The sequence below is a fragment of the Amblyomma maculatum genome, chromosome 3 (assembly GCF_055883805.1).
Source record: "Amblyomma maculatum isolate TAMU_Amacu chromosome 3, ASM5588380v1, whole genome shotgun sequence".
Taxonomy (NCBI): domain Eukaryota; kingdom Metazoa; phylum Arthropoda; class Arachnida; order Ixodida; family Ixodidae; genus Amblyomma; species Amblyomma maculatum.
This window is the reverse complement of record NC_139346.1, coordinates 221,131,872-221,151,033: the sequence shown is the minus strand read 5'-3', so window position 1 is coordinate 221,151,033 and position 19,162 is coordinate 221,131,872. Positions and strand designations below refer to the sequence as shown.

At 47.0% G+C, this 19,162-nt stretch overlaps 1 protein-coding gene across 1 annotated transcript in view; it reads left to right on the top strand.

The window, feature by feature from the left end:
• LOC146197761 (ubiquitin-conjugating enzyme E2 L3) overlaps positions 1-14,067 on the top strand; it is a 40,932-nt gene extending 26,865 nt beyond the window's left edge. The window contains exons 3-4 of the mRNA XM_084599675.1: positions 1,515-1,701; positions 12,814-14,067. Coding sequence (XP_084455801.1) covers positions 1,515-1,701; positions 12,814-12,968 — 342 coding nt within the window. The 3' untranslated portion in view covers positions 12,969-14,067. The remainder of the gene's footprint in view (positions 1-1,514; positions 1,702-12,813) is intronic.
• The last annotated feature ends 5,095 nt before the right edge of the window (positions 14,068-19,162 follow it).

Genomic DNA, 19,162 nt, shown 5'->3' with positions numbered 1-19,162 from the left:
AGGTGTAACAGAACCCTGAAATTTTTTCTTATAAAAGTTGAGCCAGAATGGTCATTCACTTCCCTTATCACCATCTGTTGGCTGAACAAAAGTTTGTTTTGGACAGGCCCTTCTCCTTTGCAAGAAGGATACAGAAGCACACAAAATACGGAATGAGCTGGGCTTGTCACAAGCCGGAAATGACAGTCAGTTTGTGACCTCTGCATAAGACCTTTTTCACATGCCACGAATGCTGCGGTTCTTGTCGGTATAGTCGCGGAGGAGTTTTCAACCAGTTGGAATTTAATTGCGTCGCGACGTCTGGTGACGTGAAACAAGCTGGCACGGCAGAGCCACGCCCCGTCTCGGAAGTAGAGCACGCGCGCTCTCCTTGGAGCCACCATAGCTATATCGATGCCTAGGCAGCCGGTGCTATTATCATGTCCGATTGGTTTCATTCGGCGGCGCGGCGCACCAATGCACTTTTTGTATGCTGAAAGACTGCTCGTTTTCAGAAATACTTGTGAATTATTGCTTAGCATCTAAAAATACCTGCGGGTATATAAATTAAGCACGCTCTGTGCACGCGTTTTCTACAAAACATCAAACAACCCTGAGGGTACCCATCACCGAATTTGCACGTGGGTTCACTGCGTGTGAAAGCACTGTGCGAAAATTGCACTGCGATGTCACCGACGGCACCAAAAATTTTTGCAGCATGTGAAACGGGCCTAACATGCGACATGCACACCACAACCAACATAGTTCTGCTGGAAAGTCGATGCTTCATTGTACATCGTGGACGCAGTCATGTCAATAACGCATTGCACAGCCAGCCAGCCGTCAACAAATTGAATGCATTGCTAAGCATTAAGTTATATGCTTGATAATTACATCTATACCTTGGAGCAGCTTGCTTCAGGACACACTCTTGTTGATTTCTCCTGTATTTTTGCAAACATCTTATACAACTATCTTGAGCAAATACCTTGAAAAACTATAATCCAATATGTACTGCTGAATAATTTTAACCCCGTGCATGATAACCTTAGCTGCTTGTGTGCCATGCAACACAAGCAACACGTTTGCGACACGCATGCTTACCTGGCTAATCTCTTCTGTTGAAGGCCCATGAAAAGTGCCACGAAGTGCAACAAAAATATGCAATGCTGCAGTTATTGGTATCATAGAAGGATGTAAAATGAGAGCAAACCGTGGTCTTCGTCTGTTCTACTGGGCACGTGGCCATGTGGAGCTAGCAGCTACCCTGTATCTCTAGTGGCTCTTGTGTTTAAACAATCAACTAGACAAATTTTGAACCTGGTCAGAAAGTGGGTTTTGCTAAGCTAGGTAACGGCACAAAGAAGAAAATGAATTCCCAGTGATGCTTAGAAAAGCACTGTTAGCGGCCAGACCTCCTGGGAGTGAACCTGGCATTTGCGGTGCGGTCAGACGTGCAACTGGTTGTCTTTTAGTGTTCCACCCAGCTGTTTAGTCATGGATGCTTTTAGGGTTAGCTCTGTTCTTCTTTGTAGGAGAACAGTCCATACAACAAGGGAGCGTTCCGGATAGAGATCAACTTCCCGGCTGAGTACCCATTCAAGCCGCCCAAGATCACCTTCCGCACCAAGATCTACCACCCCAACATTGATGAGAAGGGTCAAGTTTGCCTGCCCATCATCAGTGCTGACAACTGGAAGCCAGCCACCAAAACGGACCAAGGTGGGGGGCATTTCTTTCTTTGCTGCAGTCACTCTTATTTAGGCAAAACATTAAGGGCAGGCCAACTGTACTTTCGTGTGAAAGTTGTCAAGGAGCCTGGTAACCCTCATGTCAGTCACAACTTAAGGGGAGACACTGTTCTTAAAACCAATTTTTTTCATTATATCTCAATTAGTTCTCATACTGTGGAAATATAACTCAGGACTAATTAGTTAATTTATTGCAAGTCGTTAAGACCCTTTCCCTCAATATTATTTGGTTCCTATTAAAATGTAGCTGTAGCCAAAGATATGAAATGTGGAGCTAAGCTGTTTATATTGTCATTGAGGTGCATTATCATATAAAAATGTCCAATTATGTTGATGCCCTATAATTTTAAAATATAATTAACTGACATTACTGTAGCCAAAATTTGATATGTTCATCCTAGCAACATAAAAGTAGCGTAGCTCCACAGCTCTTCTTGAATTCAACGGTATAAGACGGCATAAACATAACGCAAAACCCCGCCGGGGTAGCGCAGTGGTTACGGCGCTCGACTACTGTTTCCAAGGACGCGTGATCAAATCCCGGCCTCGGCGGCAGCTTTTCGATGGAGGTGAAAGGCAAGGCGCCCGTGTGCTGTGCGATGTCAGTGCACTTTAAAGAACCCCAGGTGGTCGAAATTTTCGGAGTCCTCCACTACGGCGTCTCTCATAGCCTGAGTTGCTTTAGGACATTAAACCCCACAAACCAACCAACATAACGCGAGGTTCAGTAAGGCATGCTGGCAAAAATATGAAGTTGAGAAATCTCATTTGAAGTTTTTTTTTTATTGATACTGTAACCGTCGCTTGAGAGTCAATACAGGGAGGGTATACAATACTATACTGTTTGTAGAAATTTTTGAGAGGAATTCTTAACTACAGATTTTATTTGAATGTTCCCTATCTACCCCCTGCAAAACAAAAAAGTGTCTATTCCATCGAAGGAGATGTTTAAAAAAAAAATGTTGAACATGTGTACATGATGGTATCGTAAAAAAAATACTTTCATGAAGTTATGGGTTGATTTTTTTTTTTTTAGCCAGCGAGAACGTAGGGCTAGTGTGCCCAGCTGCAAGGACAGTATTTTGAGCCCTGAAAACAGTCTCTTGACGGAACTAGCGATCCGGAGCCAAGGAGGCCCGAGCCTCACCATGACAAACAGTTGTGTGGCCCTGTAAACGTCCGTTGTGACGCTCGAGTGGTTGATTGCTATTTTTTGCAGGATCTCGCTGCAGGTTGCGCGCTTCGTGTGCACTATAAAGTTGTTTAACACATTCATGTCCACAATCACGGACTCAGTACCGGCATCGCATTCCGCACTGACACTGAGGTGAAACTCACATTGGGTCACTGACTTTCCTGACAGAGCGCACTTTGTGACAACCGCTTAACACAGTGCGTCGGCTCCGCCGAAGAGTATTACAGTGCAGTTCACTATAACGATACCAGATATAGCGATATATCGCTTATAACGATCAATTTCTTCAGATTTATCATTTTTACCATTGCCCTTATGTAAAAATAAACCAGATATAACGATCGATTATCGGCGGTACATCGGATACAACGATAGCTTTACCGCCGCCCGGTAGGTGTTTACCATGGCAATTTGATTGAATATTCAATAAAAGATAAAATATTAGGAAGACAATGACGTAAAAACTCGACATATGCGGCGAAAAATGAAGAAAATGAGCACTATCATCATTGCAATCGCGCAAAGGGTGCTGCTGCGGTCATATCATCATCGCCAATTCTGCTTTCGTGGAAGATGGCGGCGACCTCATCGACGGACGGCGTGATCATGGGCGCGATAGCGATAGCATGGCGATAGCGCACGAGATGAAGCGGCAGATTCATAGGGAATTTTGGCAGAGTTTCAAGGTTAGAAGCCTCGTGAAAAAATAACGGACATTCGCACTCTACGATTTTAACGATCATCAAGGCATGGGATGTCCTTCAGTTCATCCAGTCGCTAATCGGTTTCGTGCACGAGAAAAGGACTGCTGCTAGCGTACACGCTACTGGAAGCGATGTTCACAGCGATTGTCAAGCTTCAACTGCTGCTGAAGCGAGCGCGAATTTCCGACTTCTTCAAGTGTGCCTAAGGTATTTTATGACTATTTATGTATACGGTAACAAGTGTTTAGTGCTATTTACAATGATTAGCATTGTTCAACCCGATTTACTCATCGTAAGGAGGCAAGCTACATGCATGGTAAAATACGTGGGTTTGCTTCTTTTTTTTTCGCCGGTCCAGATATAACGATCGGATTTTTTTTTTTTTTTTTTTCAATGTCGTTATAAGTGGACTGCACTGTACATGGCAGCGGCGTCAACATGAAGTGGTTCGGGATGCTATTCGTGCTGTAATTTGAACCCGCGGTGTCATCGAAAGCGTGGTTGATGTTCCCTGCACATTTAGCAAGTCTAGCACCGGCTTTAACCCAGGTCCAGACTGCACGTTTGTGGCCGGTGTCTTCTGGTTTTTGTTCCACACTCGTTTCTTATGGCTTCCAAAGGCACGTTGCAAGCACTGCAAGCACTATTACAATCTATTGTTTTCCGACATCTCGATCGCAAGGAAAAATTTGGCACAAAGAGGTGGGCCGAGAAAAAAATTGGCAGAGGCTTAGCATGGTTAAGCCCAGAGGGTTGCGAAAGCAATTCCTTGGCTACGCTTAGGTTCGGCTTGTGGTTGACCTTGGTGGGGCTTTTGGTTTCCCCTTTGTGGTAAAGCAGAAGTCAGACATGGGCTCTACTTCTCTTTTTCTTATTCCTCAGTCCACATATAAAGCCCCGCTTTAACCAAGCCGTATGAACGTTCCTTAGTGGCCTATAGGGGTAACGTGAATGCCAGGGTCTTAGTAGGTTGATTCTGACATAACCGTCCCATGTGAAACGAGAGACCCAAATTGGCAGCTCCTGCCAGACCACAACGCTGCAGCTGCGACCGCGCTACGCCGACCGCTTGAGTTGGTAGCTCAGCTCTCACCCTAGCGTCGCGTGAGGTGTGACGTCACAGCGTCACGTGGGTAAGACGTGGCTACCGGCTGCACTACACTGAAGGCTCGAAACCTAGAGTAGTATTGCTTTCGCAATAAAAATACTAGCGCAAATGCAGATGCACACAAAGCGGCAGCCACAGCGGCAGCCACAGCGGCGGATGCAAAACAGAAAGAAAAATAAATGGCGCGTGGCGCGCCTCGTGAGATCCAATCAGAAATCATACATGGCCTTCGGAAAACCGGCACGTGTAGCCACTCCGCTTGAGTGAAGCCATTTTGAGATAGCATAAATTGCACACAAAGAAAACAGCTTCAAACCAAGCCCAAGATTGTGGCGATCAGCCGGTCGCAACGCACACGGGAACTTCGAACAAATTTCCTCTTTTCGAGGTTCATTTCGTGGCTGCCGTGACGCTTTCAAAGCGGATTTTATCACATTTCACATGCTTTTGACAGCTTGCATAACCCTCAAGAACATCGAAAATTCAACGACCTTCTTTCCGCGGCGACGACCACTGTTTTGCGACGATGCCGCAGAAAGCGCATGTCAGAATCATTTGCGCTGCTAACCCAAGCTTTGTTCTCAGCTGAACTGAAAGTCGAGCTTGTGAGCACTGCTTGCACTTGGCACTCTCCAGAAGACTTGCACACCGACGAACTCGTCCGCTGACTCCGCACTGGCGAGCGCTTGACCCTTTCCCGTCAGCCCCATTTTTCGCGCGATCGCAGGCACGGAACTCAGCTTTTCTTGTACTTTCGCGGCGGCTTCCTGCTACGCTTCTGGCGATTAAAAAACGCGGCTGCAGGTGTGCCTGGATAGTGCGCCCGGTGCTCGTCGACGGCATGGCGACATCACGTAAAGTTCAGAGATGAGCGGTGCGATAACCTGATGATGCTTCCAGCAATCTAGAGCGCAGTGCGTAAAGTTCATCAGTGTCCCCAGTGCTCTCAGACAATGTATCATTCGCGTATACGAAGTGCTCGGTAGCGGATCTTCAACAGCGCCGCAGACACTCGTAGCCGCGCCCGTAACTTTGGTTACACTTGTAGCTGCACAAAAATCACGCGCATATTTGTCCGTAACTTCAGTTAAAATCGTAGCCGTGCAGGAAGCACTCACATTCGCGCCCGTAACTTCGGCGACCCTCCTAGCCGCGCACGAAGCACTCGTATCCGTGCCCGTGACTTTGGTAGAGTGTTGAGCATCAGAAGTTCTTCAAACAGACGACTTCTTCACCATCGACGATTGTTGTTTACGCGTGCCGTAGGCATGAGCCGTGTTGTACTTCAGCGGTCGTTGACCCGTGACCACCAGTGAAGCGCGCTTCCAAACTATGCTCCGCGTGGACGTGCTAACATGGCAGCCGCGTAATCCTTTTCGAGAACTATGCTCTACGCAAATAACAAACTCGGACAGGCTCATGAGTCTGCGCAAATGACTAGTACGGCAACAGCGTGCCGAGCACTCGAGAGGCATGCGTAGCAGACGACGCCGCTGCGGGGAGCGCCCACCGGCGCGAGGAGACCAATTGCAGAGCGCGCTGCTCTCACGTGATGCGTGCCGCCAATCGGGAATCGTCGAGTGACCCCGGAACTTTTGCTTATTATGCGTTTGGTGCCGCTCGGAGGAGACCGCTGAAGCGGGAAATTTGAAGCCAAAAGAACGCACTTTCCATAGAGACCAAGATGGTCGAGCTCCGTTTTGCGGTTGCCGAGAAATCGGGACTTGAAAAATGCCGTTTTTTTGCAATTTGGAAGAAGTTTTTCGCTACCTTTGATCATATAAGTAGAGATTTGGAGTATTTCTAGATGGTTTTCGATGATAAAAATTTTTAATTAGATAAAACAAGAGTTGTAGAACCAGAAAATAACAATTTCAACAAAATCAATTTTTAAACCATTTTTCGCCTGTTGAAAGCCGCGTCCCTCCTTAATTGTTTCTGGCTGGTAAAGCTTTTTCTTTATTGCAAAACTATTTTTAGTCTGGCCACGGCCAGTGCAAGAAAGCATGCACCGCCACCACCACTACAGTCCCATCATCGTAAAACCCAGTGCGATTCAAATGCGCTTCACTGCCTGCACCGAACAAGAGCTTCCCATCTGCCGCTGTCTCCGCGTCTCGCTTCCTGCACGGTGCGACTGCGACAGACTCCCAAGCCAAATGGTGCCTTGTGAGTGCTTCAACGTCAACGCAGTAAACATACACCATCCCATCCAGCAGCACCCAGCACGAGCATCGGCACTGTGTAGTGCAGCTTGGCATTTCGCCAGTCAGCACACTGACCAATTTCAGATCCTTTTTTTTTTCTGTAGTAGTGTTCATCGGCATCTCGAAGTGCACTGGGGTCTGATCATTATTTCCCGCCTGAGACAGTGAATAGCTGTGCTCCTTCCGAAGTCCAATGGCATATTGTTGAAAGCTCAACAATTCTTCCTCGTAAGCATCAGGAAGCTGCTGGCACATTGTTGTTCGCCGTTGCATTGAAAATTCATGTAATGTCATAAACCGCTGAAGCCATCCACGGCTTGCACAAAACACGTGTGGTATGTTCATTGCACGGGCCAGCTTCAAGGCTTCCATTTGAGCCATCTCAGTCGAAACAGCGTGGCCACAACTCCTCTGCTCTTTAGCGAGCTTGGCAAGCTGCGTCTTGAGGGGGGGAGGGTACAAGCCAGTCTTCGGACCACGAAACGCTCGCCTGTCTCAGTTCATTATTTCAAGGCTCTCTTTTTTTCTTCCTCCAGTTGTGAATGTGTTTTTCTGCAGCTGTGTTGCCAGTTTCTTCAGCAGTGACAATATAATCTTTAGCTTCTCTTGCGCTGTGAACGCCTGCCACTCAATCGCACTCATGGCGCCAGAAAAAAGGCAGGCCAACAGTGCTAACTGGGTTGAATGAGTGTTGAAACAGCACCTGGCAAAAGGCCCAACAAGGCTGGCTGAATGAAGCGTGACCAGTGGCATGGACAATAAGCACACTGTGTGCTATGGATCTGGATTTGGCAGTGCCTTTTGTCGGCTCCTTATCGGCTTGACAAGTACCCATGACGATGGGGATGGCAGACTACACGGGTTGTCCTTGCATTGCCGTGAAGCAGACACCTTCCCCCCCACCTCCCCCAGAAAAAATTTGCAAATGACTTGCACCCACACTTTTGAAACACATTTTTTAAATTTTGGTGTGGGTTGCGAATACGATAGATGTAGAGCTAGATGAGCAGCTTAATTGGTTCTTTTCGCTGCCGAAGCGGGAGTATCTACTTTAAAGAGGTGCTTCTGTAAAAAGCACTTGGCACTGCAATCGTACCCCTGTCAAGCATTCAACTAGAGGCTACTTATGGGATAGGCCTGTCGCAGAGGATGTTGGATTGTGCTCATGAAAATGACTTTGCTGGCCTAATAATCACCCCATCAACGTGGATTTGAAAGTATAAAAAGAGGGCACTTGCAAGTCTGTTTACTTGTACCATGTTTTTTTTTTTTCTTAAGGCAACATACTGGATAATGTGGCAAAATAGCAACAACAGATTTCATTTCATTTTATTGCTCTCAAGGCCGGTCAGGCGTTACAGAGAGGAGTGGGAAAAAAAATAAGAAATAAAAAGAAACAAACAAATAAACAGTTACAATTTATAAGCATTAACAGTATCCTTGAATTTTTCAGAATCCTTGATAACGATGACTGTGAAAGGCAGGTGACTCCAGTCCGAGGCAGTTCTGAGGACGAAGGAATTAAGATATTGGACAGTCCTGCACTGTGGGATGTGCACCTTTAGGTGCACCTCTGCGGGACGATATGCGCACGGGAGGATTAAACAGGGACCGCTTTAAGTTTTTGTTGCTGTAATATATTTTATGAAATGTGCAGAGGCACGAAATGCGGCGCCGTATGGCAAGATCTGGAAGATTAAGCGTTCTTTTCATTTCTGTAACACAGGCATGGCGGGAGTAATTAGACATTATGAACCTTGCAGAGCGATTTTGGATGGATTCAAGCAACACAATGAGGGAGTTAGTGTATGGGTCGCGCACTGGAGCAGCGTACTCAATTTTTCAGCGGATGAGTGTTTTGTAGAGCAGTAGTTTCACAGAGATAGGGGCAAGGGAAAAGTTGCGATGGATGAAGCCGAGCATGCGGTTGGCATCGTTAGTAATACAGTAAAAGCTCGTTAATTCGATATCGACGGGATCATGAAAAATTGTCGAATTATCGAATGAAAAAAAAAAAAACACGGAATGAGCCCCTGGATGGCATACCTTTATTTGGTAAAGAAGTTAGTTATCACCATGTGTTTTTTCGGGTGAATTTGACCGGCGACAATAGCGCTAATCACTGCCAGATGCTCCGTGGCGTGCGCACCATCGGTAATCTGTTCGCAGAATTCTTCCAGAACGGACAGCGCTTCTGCGGCTTTTTTAACCGTGCGCTTTGACGGCGGGGGCAGCTGTTCACAATCATCTTCTGATGAATCGTCGTTGCCGGTACTTTTAACTTCCTGAATTATGTCATCCTCAGTCAGCTGTCCGGCGACTGCGACGCCATCATCGATAAGGTCAGTTGTTGGGCGAGTTGGTGACGATGTTCCATATCTACAGCGCGATAAACGGGACAAGAGAACACAATATCAACGGATCTGGCTAGCTCGGCCTAGCCGAAGATGTACACATCAAGCCATAGCTCAGAACATCAGACTGGTCTCTCGGGCTTGGTTTTAAGCCCTCCGTGTCCAGCCCACATTTCAATTACGTCCAATCGCCACAAACTTCAACATGATTGGTTTGTGGCCACGTGCAACTTCAGCAGTGTGAGTGAAACCCCTTCCGCACAACGAAAGAAAAAACACAAAACGCAAAATGTCACATAGTGCCCACATTCTACAGTACACCTTGCCGCGTTCTTGCGTTAAGATCATCAAAGCAAATGAGCAGCGTCGTTAGCGGACCGCCGCCATCTTGCACCCCCACTCTTCCTAGAACAAGCAAAGCCCGTGACCTCTGGCTTAGCGGCGGCACGAAGAAACGACGCTTAGTCAATCGGTCCTCCCGCGGACGTCTTCCCCTTTGTTCAACGTTCCCTATCACTCTTCCACCGGCGCCGAATGTCACCCTTCTGTCTGGACGCGGCGTGTCTGTGAACAGACGTTTCAACCGCAACGGCGGTGCCGTGTTGGCTTGTATGAAAAGCATACTGCAAGTACGCACAAAGCAGCTTAACCTCCCCCTTTGGGGACTCGATTGCCTGTCAGCCGCCCGGCGACACTCGTCACTCTAATGGCTTTCCCTGCTTCATCCGGTGATTCGCGGCGCCTTCTTGTCTGCACGCAGCTAGCATCAATTCATGCTACCAGCAAAACTACCACGCGGCACTGAGTACATAGCCGCTAATCCGGGGGCGCCTAGCGATACCTTACAATGAGCTTTTTCCGCGAAAGCCTAGTTGCTTTGCAAAAGTCCTCCTGTATAGACACGCCTGTATTCTTCAGTTTTGTTCCCCGAGCCCAAATGCCATCTTTAACTTTGAATGACGCGAACTTCACGACGATCGGTCGGCATTTCTTTTCAACGAAAGCTCCGAGGCGATCTGCCCTTGCAATGCCTTCATTGATTAGTTCCAGGGAAAATTAACTCGGAAGGCGTCTCCGTATCTTCTGCCCAGATTCCGCCCATGTTTCATCCGCTGCATCATCGACACCGTAAAATATAAGATTATCTCTTCGAGACTGATCTTTAAATTCATCAAGGCGTGTCCGCAGAAGATAGCTTTCATCAAGAACAGCTTTAGTTACGAAGTGTTTCACGTCAGCCCCATCCAGAAGAGCTGTAGAATCGCTTGCCTTTGCTTTGAGAGCTGCCAGTCGATGTAATGCGTCTGACACTGTGTCTTCAAGCTGCTTTTGACTGGCCTCTAGCTGTTTTTGACCGGTCTCTAGCTGTTTTTGACTGGCCTTTACCTCGCTTAAAGATGCCATTACTTCCCAAGGCGCGATTCCATAAATTTTTTGAGGTCATTAATTGCAACTAATACAGTCGAACCCGGATATGTCGAATTCGAAGGGGGTCGCGAGAAAGTTCGATATATCGATAATTCGATATACAGAAATTGGCTTGTGATGGCACTTACGATGCGAAAAAACGATACCGTATTTGCCGCGTAATCAACCCACTCGCATAATAAACCCTCTCTCTACTTTTGCGCCCGAGAATTTGAAAAAAAAAAGCTTTAAGGCCAGCTTGCTCACATGCAAGCGATTGAGCGATCTCAGCGACGAGCGGCAGCGACAGAGCGAAAAATTTCCAACTTGTTGGAACTGCGTCCCGCTCGCCGCTCGAGCCACCGCGGCAGCTCAATACAAGGTTTCTGTGTCGCTGGGGCAGAAAATCGCGAGCGTTTTCGCTGGCATGCCGATGGCGCGCGTCACTCCGTTTCGGTCGTCGCATCCACAGCTCATTTCTTGGCAACGTGACAAGATGTTGCGCAGCGATAATGTCAGAGCGCGTTTATCTTTTTATAGCTCCTCCGGTGGCGGGGAGCGAACTTGGCAGAGTGCCCGTGATGGCTTGATTGCACAAGTCTGGTTCGATTTATCACGCCGCGCTTGGGGCGGGCGTCATGATCGCAGCAGCTGACAGCGTGCTTTCCCTTGATTCATACATGCAAAGATAAACGGCTGCCGCTTCTTAACGTCCGCAGCCGCCATAGCCACGTCAGCCGCCGTGCGCAGAGGGTTCGCAACACACGCTGGAGAAAGCGTCCCACGTCTGTCTGAAAACGGGCTGAGCTGGCTTGGCGCATGCGTAGCGCGTGCTGAAGGAGAGAGCTCGGCAAAAGAATGGGCACACCCACGCACATGGCTTGCAAACGTCATGTGTTGGCGCGCGGGAAACGGTAACTGCAAATGCGCGCGCCTCTGGCGAATGGGCGCGGCGCTGTCCAGAACTGTCCCCTCTCATTCCTTCCGCGCGTGGCTTGAAAACGTCACGCGGCAAACGGCCAAGAGTGATGCGATGTCTTTGGGGAAGGCACACTTTCCAGTACGTAGTGCGGAGTTCGATATATCGAATGACCGGCGAAATTGAGTTCTATATATGACGCGGCTTTCCTATACTTTTACATGGGATTTTCAAGGGGATATTCCGTGAGTTCGATATAACCAAAATTCGATATATCCGGGTTCGACTGTATATCCTCGTTACTCAGGCCTTGCTTGTTGGGACCAGGGTTCGACTCTACATCCTCTGACAACAAAAGCAACTTCACAACATGAATACAATCAGCAACGGTGCATCCCAAAGTGTGTGGGCATGGGACAAGCAGTAAACAGCTATTACTAGTACGCTTAAAATATAGTGAAAGTGGGCAGCTGATCTGCGTAAGCAAGTAGAAAGGCTTTAGCACCATCATAGCTGCTGTCCCACGCCCACTGACGAGCGGATGCATCGGTCGACTATTTATACACTGCACGCTGGTTGATGACGGTGGCGGTGGCGGTGTGTCTTGCTTGTCGTAGCGCGGTGGCAGCACGCTTTTGTGGTCCAACGGCACGAAGTTCAAAGTGGCAAGACAATAACTGGCTGAGAAGAGTCCGTGGAAACGGGCAGCATTTGGCAGCAAGGGTTGTCCTCCAGGCAAATCCAGACAAAAAGCAGGGAAGTTGCAGTCGATCACGAGCAACAGCATAAGCAAGTAGAAAGGCTTTAGCACCATCATCGCAGCTGTCCCACGCCCACTACCAGTTTTCTGAATAAGCTTGGAACTATTTACAGCTTAAATGGTGGAAATATTGGAATAGCTTAAAAGCTTTAAATGATATAGTTAGAATGAGAGGAAAGAGCATGAAAGAGCACTGAATAAGGTTAGAGGGGGGGGGGGGGAGCCTCAGTTCACAGGTCGAGCCGTTTCAACAAGTGGACTTGTCTTAGTCTGGCAAAAGCTTCCAAAAGGTTGCTTCATAACTATTCAAAAATATTAACTTGTTTCAAATAGTTTTGAGTATGCACTCTTTGGAAAGCATGCTATTTGCACACTTTTCTCTTTTGCTTAATCATTCTTTTTCTTTTGTTTTCACATTTCTCTGCGCAGTGATCCAAGCTCTGATTGCACTAGTCAACGACCCCGAACCAGAGCACCCGCTCCGTGCAGACCTTGCTGAGGAGTACAGCAAAGATCGGAAGAAGTTCCTCAAAAATGCCGAGGAGTTCACCAAGAAGCACTCCGAGAAGCGGCCACCTGACTAAGTCCAGCCGCCTAGTGTGCATGCCAGCCACCCTTTGAAAATGTGCTGCTCATGGCCAGAAAGAGAAGCGGAAAAACAGGGGCACAAAAAGAACCATGGGTGTTTAAAAATTGCTTAGCATTGGTTTCATTCGACGGTGTACTTGTTGCTCTATTCTAAATCTCTCAAGAACCACCTTGTGCATGTGGAAAGTGCGAATGCTTTGATTTCCCGCACCTGGTCACCTCTGTGTTGGGAATTGTTTGTCGGGGCCTCCCTAGCTTTGAGGCCAGACATAGGCCTGCTTCTTTGTTTTCCTAAAGCCTCACTTACTGCAAGTGTGGAGCATGCTGCCATGTGTCTTGATGGCGACGCGCTCTTGTTTGATCTTCCTCTAAGCAACGCTACAGCAGCTTTGCTATTATGCCATGCTTAGCTTAGCTCAAGCACTACATTTTAGAGCTGTTCAATTTTGAATTTGTAACTGAAATAAGTTCAAGAGTAATCATTTGTGGGTCCTGATATCCTCTTTTTCTGCCTTATTTTTATTTGTGTACAGAAAAAAAAAAGTGGGCGAGCATTCTTGGCACCCAAATTCTTTTCCCCATATGAAAAGTGGGTACTGTGGAGGTTCATGCACGTCTAGACAATTACAATGTTAGCTTAACTTTTGTTAGCTTACCTAAGAAAATGCAGAAATGATGACGTTACCTCTGTTTTCCTTGCACCACTCATGCTGTGTTGGCACGTCGCAAACTCTGTGCTTGCCTTTCGTGATACCCGAGTGGGTAGGTAGCCTGTGGTGCAGCACTCTTGGCCTTAAACCTTTGGAGACACAACAGCACAAATAGCTTACGTTAATTGCAACACGGAGGTGCAGATAAAGCGAGGCATTGAACCTGTGTTTCATACCTCCCCTGCCACACAGCCACTCTTAAGTAGTGTTGTATGTTGATGAAATCGATATAATTTCTTGATTGAGGTTCTGTTTTGTATGTTGTGATAAGGTAGACCTCTCTTGTATTTTGTGTGATGCGTATGGTTAATCTGAGCTTATTATTTTTGTTTTTATAATTTCAAAATAGAGAAACACGAATAAATCATTGATTTGTTTTGCTGTGGCTGTCTCGTCCTGAGTGCTTTTTGGCATAGCGCCTCATTGACATGACTTGGACACAGCAATCAAGATGTAGATCTCTAGATACCTTGAACTAATGGCGATTTCCACTGGTCAGTTGAAGCTGGGCACCTGAACCGGAATAGAGCGACCTAAACCACTACTGAGTGAATCACCCTTGGTCGACCAGCGGAACGTGCAGAGCGCACTGTGGAAGCAATGCTTGCCGAGTCTGTTCCAGAAGTTGAAGTCGCATTCCAGAGCAAAATTCTTGCCTTTGATAAATAGGGAGAAGTGCGGGCCTCTGCAACGTGCTTTAACACAATTTTAACGCTGTAGACGTTTTTCAATAAATGCACTTCGACATATTAGCACAAAAAACGGTGATGCCCAGTGTCCTCTGCCAATATCTCTGAAACCGCTAAAAACAGCCAAAAAATTCCGGAAGTGATGACATTACAGACCAGAAATTGCACAGAGATCTAAATCTTGTTGGCGGATCGAGCTGGAGTTCCTCGAGTTGCTCCAGATGACCAGCGGAATACGCGCAACCTATCGTGGTCGACCAGTGGAATTCGAAATTGTCATCCCGGGACAAGAACGCGGGCTCCGAAGCGACCAGTGGAAATTGCCATAAAGGTGGATTTCAAGTAGTTTCCTTACTGGTGTAATACATAACTAATTTTACAATGTGACTACCAACGCATTTAGACCGTGCACATTTCACAAATCCCATTGTGCACCCATTGACCAGTTTGGCGAGAGTGATGGCTGCAAGAGCACAGCAGTCAAACTTTATTTCATGCTGCAGTTATCGTCTGCTACTGCTGCTATCCAGTTGCTGCATGTTCCATTTTGCACAAACTGGCACACTCCACTGGTGATTTTTATGTCACAAATAATGCGATGCTTTAGTGCAACTGTGCACATTGTTTGATTATTCGTTCAAAGGAAAAACCTGCAGAGACCAGCTGTCCTGGTCATGCTTCAAATCAACTTTAGAAAAAAGGGGCACAAAACTACTGCTTAGTTTTCAAGCTACACTGCTTGTTCCAAAATCTGGCTTTTTTGTTTTCTGGTAACAGCAGCAATTGCATGATACTCATGATATACATTCGTGCTTAATATGGGCACTTTGTTACCGATCAAAACGTCCATAAAGAGAGTTTCATAACGAATCACAAATAAAAAATATTTAATAGTGATGAGCACTGAAACTATAGTCATAATTTGCGGGACCATACAAGCCATTATCTGGGTCGCATTTATGCTTGAAATAAATTATTGTAACTTGACGCATTAGCGATATAGGTAGACACGCCTTGTCACATCTTGGGGATAAATGAAAACTGTTCACATTCCACGAACTGCTGCTAGATATTAGCACTCAGTTGGCTACAAGGTGCGTAATTTGGCTATCTACTCTGCACTAGCAGGGGTGGAAGTGCTGCTCTATTTGCTCCATTCTGCTCCAAACTGGTTTCCCTGCTCTATCCTGCTCCAAAACCGCGCCCATCTAATCGACGTTTTGCTATCAAATTTTGCCGACCTTTATGGCATAATGGGCCATCAATGGTATTGCCTACAAAAAAAATGTGACCCAATCTGATGTCCGCAAATAAATTTAAGATGCGACAAGCATTGGAGGGAATTGTGAAAAAAAAAAGGAAAATTTGGAGGACTATTAAGCTTCGCCTTCAAGAGTGGAACGCGATAGCGAAACTTATTAAACGCAAGGGTATTGGGGTATCCTCGCACTGGTACCAGCGCGGCCCGAAGGGGAGAAGCAGGTGAGCGAAGATAGTGATCTAAAGAAAGGAAAGACGCTTGATTCTACAACCCGTGAGGGTGCACGGCGAAACGTCAGGGGCGAGTGGCGCGCCACGTGTCGGGGCAGCGCCGCACATTGCGAGGAGGGGTTCTTCTGTGTCTGCCGCAAGATGGCTCTGCATGTGCGCAGAAGAAATATAGCGGAAACTTACTTCGCTACTCGTGTAACTGCGACTTCTGTAAGTAACATGCTCATAATTACCGATATACACCGCAGTATAACGTTCTACGGCACGTTTCTAAGGCAACACCGCATTCACTAGAAGCGCTTTTGTACCGCTTTCAAGCATCGAACTCGTGTGCTGGCACGTTTTATTGTTCATCGTCTTGTTTTGAATGTCCAAGTCGGCAATAAAGAAAAATAAACAACTCGTGGCTGAGTGGTAGCGTCTCCGTCTCACACTCCGGAGACCCTGGTTCGATTCCCACCCAGCCCATCTTGGAAGTTGCTTTTTATTTATGAAGTGCATGCCGGGATTTATCGCTCACGGCCAACGACGCCGACGACACCGGCTTTTCTGCGACACGAGCTCCTTAACGCTTTCGCGTTAAAAATGTTCTGTGCACATAGAATATTGCTTTCTCTCAGCATTGGATTCACCGGTGGCGAGGGAAATTAGAGCAGTGCGTGAAGCATGCACCGCAAACATCGAAGAGCTATTTGGAGCTTGTCCTGCTGCAAAGAACTACACGAGGTCTTTCTAATGGTTCTGCTGTGAAAATAAGCAGCCAGGTAGGTACATAGTCATAAAGCCTCTTTATCAATAACAAGTGCGTCAAGCCAACAAAGGCATACTTCATGCGTTATGGGTGGACGTCACAAAGGAGCCGGTCACTAGAAATATTCTCTATAGTGTAGGTCACCCTGACACATGACCTCATTGCACCCAGCACCTCCACCAAGTGAAATGTGTATGTAATAGCTTGGTAGAACGTCTAGCGTTGCCAATAGTTCGGGCACAGCAGGATAGAATTGCCAGCCGCAGGGCACAGCTTCAGCGCGAGAGATGGGCGCCGGAGACAAGCGATAGTGATGGGATGCCGCGGCGCTGTCTGTTCTTTGTCCTTACACTACCATTGATCATATCCACACTATAAACCAGGTGATAGAAAAGTGCTCTGAATATAACCAGCCCCTATCTATAGCTTTCATTGGCTACGAGAAAGCATTTGATTGGGTCAACACCTCAGCGGTCATGCAGGAATTGCGAGATAAGGGTGTAGGTGAGCCATATGTGAAAGCATGGAAGATATCTATAATGGCTGCACAGCAACCATAGTTCTGCATAAAGAAAGTGATAATGATTGTATTCAAAGGCATGGAATGGGCGCAGTTAGGCGTCAGGGTCGATGGAGAATATCTCGGTAATCTGCGATTCGCTGATGACTTTGTCTTGCTAAGTGACTCAGGGGACCAACTGCAACTAATGATAAATGATCTAGACAGGAGAAGCAGAAAGGTAGGCCTAAAGGATTAATATGCAGAAGACTAAGGTAATGCTGAACAACCTGGGAAAGGAACAGCGGTTTAAAATAGGTAGCGAAGTGTTGGAAGTGGTAGGCGAATATGTCTACTTAGGACAGGTAGTGACGGTAGATCCGAACCACGAAGGGGAAATAACTAGGAGAATATTGGGATTGAGCGCATTTGGAAGGCACTCAAGCATTGTGACTAGCAGCTTACCGGTATCACTCAAATGGAAAGTGTGCAACAGTTGAATCCTACCGGTACTGACCTATGGGGCTGAAACATGGAGGTTAACGAAAGGGTCCAACTTAAGTTGAGGACAATGGAGAGGGCCATGGAACGGATAATGGTAGATGTAACGTTAAGAGCTAGGAAGCGTGCAGACTGAGTTGGAAAAATACGGTTTCCTTCCTAATGAGAGCACCGCGCCCTCGCTGGCACCCCGTGGCGCGGAGGGTCTGGTGGCGCGCTCATAGCACAATGTCCACGAGTTCGAGTGTTCACAGCCACCAGCTACTCGGAACGTAACAGGGGATGGATGAGATTAAGAAATTTGTATGGGGTCAAGTGGATGCATGTAGCACAGGACCTGGTAAATATAGGAAGAAAATGGGAAAGGTATTCGCCCTACAGTGGGCATAGTCCGGCTGATGATGATGCGCCGACCACGAACCTCCATGCGACAAGCGCAACAGATCCTGGCGATAGTATTGAGGCACGATAAGTTGATCGAACTCCATTCCCCTACGGTCTGGATACCTCCGGTACAGGACCCCATTTCTTTCTTCAAAATGGATATATTTTTTTTTTTTTGCGACACCTTTTATATTGCGGTGAATGTTTTCAAGGCTGCGATCCTTTTTTTGGTCGGCTATCAAAGCAGACCTGATGACTTTCAGCAACCTGTTAAGTCCTTCTGAAGTAGGTGCGACGAATAAACCTGCAGATAGCTCCTCTAACTTCTCTGTGTCGGGCATTTTCTCTTCTTTATTTGATGCCTTTAACTTTCCAGGCTCACTTGTATCTACACGGACGTGGTTGTAGTGTTTGTAATCGGCATCTAGCCGAATGTTACCACTCTTTTGGCCACTATGGAATAAAACATGGCGGCTTAACTAACAGGCTCGCTTCATCAGTGTCTCGCCCAATCTAATCAATCGGACCCCATCACAGTCTCCGGGAACACTAAGATGGTGTCAGAAGTGCTATTTTATCTCATGTGAGTACCACTACATCAAGAGTTAGTCCGTCCAATCACCCATCAGCAACAAGCGGCTACCGGCAATCGTAGCCATGGCACATGTGCTCCCTGCCTTCCCAAGTTTTGACCTTCGCGCTACCGACGACAACAATATTGGTCACGAATGGACGAAGTGGATAGAAATGTTCGAAAACTTTCTTTTAGCTTGCGATATCTCGGCAGACGCACGCAAAAAAGCGCTCCTCCTGCACTACGTCGGTGAAGAAGTCTACGACATATATCGCTCGCTCCCCTAGAGTGCAGCGCAAGGTGCGACGGCTACAAGCACGACCCAAACCACGCAGAGTACATCGACACCAGAATACGATGCCGCTGGAGCGAAACTGAATACATATTTTGCGCCGCGAGTGAACTCCACATTTGCTATCTATAAATTTCGTCAAGCTCAGCAAAACGTTGGTGAGTCACTGGACGCCTTCTACGCGTCCACATCGCTTCTCTATCGGTCAACGAGTCCTGTGCAAGCAAGAGAGACGCGACAAGTTCACTCCATACTATGATCCAGACCCTTATATCATTGTAAGCATTCATGGATCACAA